Source organism: Neolamprologus brichardi, chromosome 20, assembly GCF_056152115.1.
Source record: "Neolamprologus brichardi isolate AB-2024 chromosome 20, ASM5615211v1, whole genome shotgun sequence".
Taxonomy (NCBI): domain Eukaryota; kingdom Metazoa; phylum Chordata; class Actinopteri; order Cichliformes; family Cichlidae; genus Neolamprologus; species Neolamprologus brichardi.
In genome coordinates this window covers 5,911,110-5,914,947 of record NC_142123.1, presented here as the reverse complement: position 1 = coordinate 5,914,947, position 3,838 = coordinate 5,911,110, and the positions used below count along the sequence as shown (strand labels likewise).

General features: G+C 41.7%; 1 protein-coding gene across 1 annotated transcript; it reads right to left on the bottom strand.

The window, feature by feature from the left end:
• Positions 1-498: 498 nt before the first annotated feature.
• LOC148096890 (uncharacterized) lies at positions 499-3,359 on the bottom strand. The gene is made up of 2 exons (XM_087833713.1): positions 1,724-3,359; positions 499-781 (listed from the first exon to the last, which is right to left on the bottom strand). Exons 1-2 carry the CDS (start codon positions 3,142-3,144, stop codon positions 580-582), a joined length of 1,623 nt encoding a protein of 540 aa, XP_087689839.1. The 5' UTR covers positions 3,145-3,359; the 3' UTR covers positions 499-579.
• Positions 3,360-3,838: the final 479 nt, after the last annotated feature.

Here is a 3,838-nt window from a genome sequence, read left to right as displayed (position 1 = left end):
GCTCAAGAAGGGGCGGCCATCTGCTGCGACCGGTTGGGGGTGATGGAGAGACAATATAGGGAGACAAGATGAAATATACTTCTGTTGGCCAATTACATTGTTTTTGAATAAATTATTAAATGCTTCAAGATCTTTAAAGAAGCATTGTAGTGTGTGTGTGTGTGGGGGGGGGGGGGGGGGGTAAATCCACTCGGCGACGGTGGATAGGAAAAACTCCCTTTAAAGGAAGAAACCTATTGCAGAACCAGGCTCAGGGGGGGTCATCTGCCTTGACTAGTTGGGGGGGGGGAAGAAAAGAAAAAGGATGAAGAAGGGAGGGGAGAAAGAAAAAATGGAGAATGATGGAGAGGTGGAAGGAGAGAAAGGGCAAGAGGGGAGGTATAGGGGTGAGGAGATGAGAAAAGCGGTGGAGGAAGACCAGGCTATGCCACCTCATGATCAGTGAGGAAGCAGCGTTCCTTCTTCTTTTTCAGGCACTGTTCCTGGAGCTCTTTTTTTTCTGTAGGATGAGGGTTTTCAGTTCTTCGGTTGTTACTGTAATTTCCTCCTCAAGTTTCTTGCATTTTTTCTCCAGTTCTTCTAATTGTGCTTGTTTTTCTTCTCCTGTCTTTTTTCCAGTTGCTCTTTTTCCTGAAGAAGCTCTTGGTTTTTCTCCAGGGCTTCATCAAGCTGTACTTGCAGCTGCTGTTTCAAGTTGACAGCGTCTTGGAGTTTCCCATAGATCTCCAGACTAACAGCTTGCGCTTGTTGAAGCTGGCAGGACATTGTTCTTAACTCATGCCTGTTCTGCTTCTTTTCTGTCATCAGACTTGCAATGCGCTGCTTTGCTTGATTGAACATTATTCCCCAGCCCTCATTTATGTTATCCACGTTGGGCTGCTTCTGTTGGTTCATGAGACTTTCCTTGTGCCTTTCTTCCAAGTCTTTATTTCGGCCTTCCAGTTCTCTGTATTTAGTGTCCAGTTGTTTCTTCTCATGAAGCACTTGTGCATTTCTGTGCAGTGCTTCATTAATCTTTACTTGCAAGACATCATTTTGTTTCTTCATGTTGTGAAGTTGGCATTCCATCTCTTTCTCCTTTATGTCCTGCTGTTTCTTCTCTTGAAGAAACTCTTGGTTTTCCTCCAGGGCTTCATCAAGCTGTACTTGCAGCTGCTGTTTCAAGTTGACAGCGTCTTGGAGTTTCCCATAGATCTCCAGATTAACAGCTTGCGCTTGTTGAAGCTGGCAGGACATTGTTCTTAACTCATGCCTGTTCTGCTTCTTTTCTGTCATCAGACTTGCAATGCGCTGCTTTGCTTGATTAAACATTATTCCCCAGCCCTCATTTATGTTATCCACGTTGGGCTGCTTCTGTTGGTTCATGAGACTTTCCTTGTGCCTTTCTTCCAAGTCTTTATTTCGGCCTTCGACTTCTCTGTATTTAGTGTCCAGTTGTTTCTTCTCATGAAGCACTTGTGCATTTCTGTGCAGTGCTTCATTAATCTTTACTTGCAAGACATCATTTTGTTTCTTCATGTTGTGAAGTTTGCATTCCATCTCTTTCTCCTTTATGTCCTGCTGTTTCTTCTCTTGAAGAAGCTCTTGGTTTTTCTCCAGGGCTTCATCAAGCTGTACTTGCAGCTGCTGTTTCAAGTTGACAGCGTCTTGGAGTTTCCCATAGATCTCCAGATTAACAGCTTGCGCTTGTTGAAGCTGGCAGGACATTGTTCTTAACTCATGCCTGTTCTGCTTCTTTTCTGTCATCAGACTTGCAATGCGCTGCTTTGCTTGATTAAACATAATTCCCCAGCCCTCATTTATGTTATCCACGTTGGGCTGCTTCTGTTGGTTCACCAGCATTTCCTTGTGCCTTTCTTCCAAGTCTTTATTTCGGCCTTCCAGTTCTCTGTATTCAGTGTCCAGTTGTTTCTTCTCATGAAGCACTTGTGCATTTCTGTGCAGTGCTTCATTAATCTTTACTTGCAAGACATCATTTTGTTTCTTCATGTTGTGAAGTTTGCATTCCATCTCTTTCTCCTTTATGTCCTGCTGTTTCTTCTCTTGAAGAAGCTCTTGGTTTTCCTCCAGGGCTTCATCAAGCTGTACTTGCAGTTGCTGTTTCAAGTTGACAGCGTCTTGGAGTTTCGCATAGATCTCCCGATTAACAGCTTGCGCTTGTTGAAGCTGGCAGGACATTGTTCTTAACTCATGCCTGTTCTGCTTCTTTTCTGTCATCAGACTTGCAATGCGCTGCTTTGCTTGATTAAACATGATTCCCCAGCCCTCATTTATGTTATCCACATTGGGCTGCTTCTGTTGGTTCACCAGCATTTCCTTGTGAATTTCTTCCAAGTCTTTATTTCGGCCTTCCACTTCTCTGTATTTAGTGTCCAGTTGTTTCTTCTCATGAAGCACTTGTGCATTTCTGTGCAGTGCTTCATTAATCTTTACTTGCAAGACATCATTTTGTTTCTTCATGTTGTGAAGTTTGCATTCCATCTCTTTCTCCTTTATGTCCTGCTGTTTCTTCTCTTGAAGAAGCTGTTGGTTTTCCTCCAGGGCTTCATCAAGCTGTACTTGCAGCTGCTGTTTCAAGTTGACAGCGTCTTGGAGTTTCCCATAGATCTCCAGATTAACAGCTTGCGCTTGTTGAAGCTGGCAGGACATTGTTCTTAACTCATGCCTGTTCTGCTTCTTTTCTGTCATCAGACTTGCAATGCGCTGCTTTGCTTGATTAAACATTATTCCCCAGCCCTCATTTATGTTATCCACGTTGGGCTGCTTCTGTTGGTTCATGAGACTTTCCTTGTGCCTTTCTTCCAAGTCTTTATTTCGGGCCTCCAGTTCTCTGTATTTAGTGTCCAATTGTTTATTCTCATGAACCATTTCTGCATTTCTGTGCAGTGCTTCATTAAGCTTTACTTGCAAGACTTGTTGGTTCTTGACAAACCCATTGTGCCTTTCTTCCAGCTGTTTATTATGGGTCTCCATTTGTCTGCACTGCTCTTCAAGTTGAATCTTCTCTGCTTGGATTTGTTTAATCCTGTCCTCTAGATTTTCGTTTACCTTCCTACTTTCAGCTGATGGGGAATTTGGCTGTGCACCCTCGAGAGGACAGCCAGCGTAAGCTTGTTGTTTTTTGCTGTGTTTTCTTTCAGACATGTTGTAGTCTTGATAAAATGACTGTTTCAAAATGTTTCTAAGGCGTACGTTTGAATGCTGCGAACACGAGTGCTGCGAATAAACTGACTAAATGTTTAGGATTCGCACCCCTATTTAAGGCTTTCAGATCAAAGGCATATTGATACTTTGATGACATCATACTTTGATCGTAGTATGATGTCATAGGAATTAGGCTGTCACATGACATAATTGAATGAGGATTCTTTTTTTTTTTAGGTGAGTCAAGTTTTATTCTGTTATTTTTAGCTTTTAGCTTCTATTTTTCTCATTTTTAACATTTATATTTTTAAAATTATTCAACTTTATTCAACAAAAATTTCCCATGTATTTCAGTGGAAAGACCCTTCAAATTCCCAATAAACTTACTCCTCTTTAAACTCTTACCACTTCCACATACATTGACATAGAGCCACCATTCAAACTTTAAAACGAAGCCAAAACATTCAACTATTCAACTTGCATTTATGTTTTCAATATCTATTATACTTTTTCTTCAGTTCCAGTTTAAATGTCATCCTTTTTTTATAGTTTATAATGGGTGTGTATGGGACGGAATGTTGGCGCTAGAGTGAGACAGCTCAACTGCCAGAGTGAGAGGAGGGGGGGAATTAATCTTAAAATCTTTTCTTAAAACTGCTGCTGTGTCCACAATGTTCGCTCTACAGCCATCATT

Bases quoted from the DNA above. Each gene is read 5' to 3' on its own strand.
- LOC148096890 (XM_087833713.1), bottom strand. From the start codon at position 3,144: ATGTCTGAAAGAAAACACAGCAAAAAACAACAAGCTTACGCTGGCTGT. The intron at 782-1,723 runs GCATGAGTTAAG...GAAGCAGAACAG, and splicing joins ACAGAAAAGAAGCAGAACAG to GCATGAGTTAAGAACAATGT.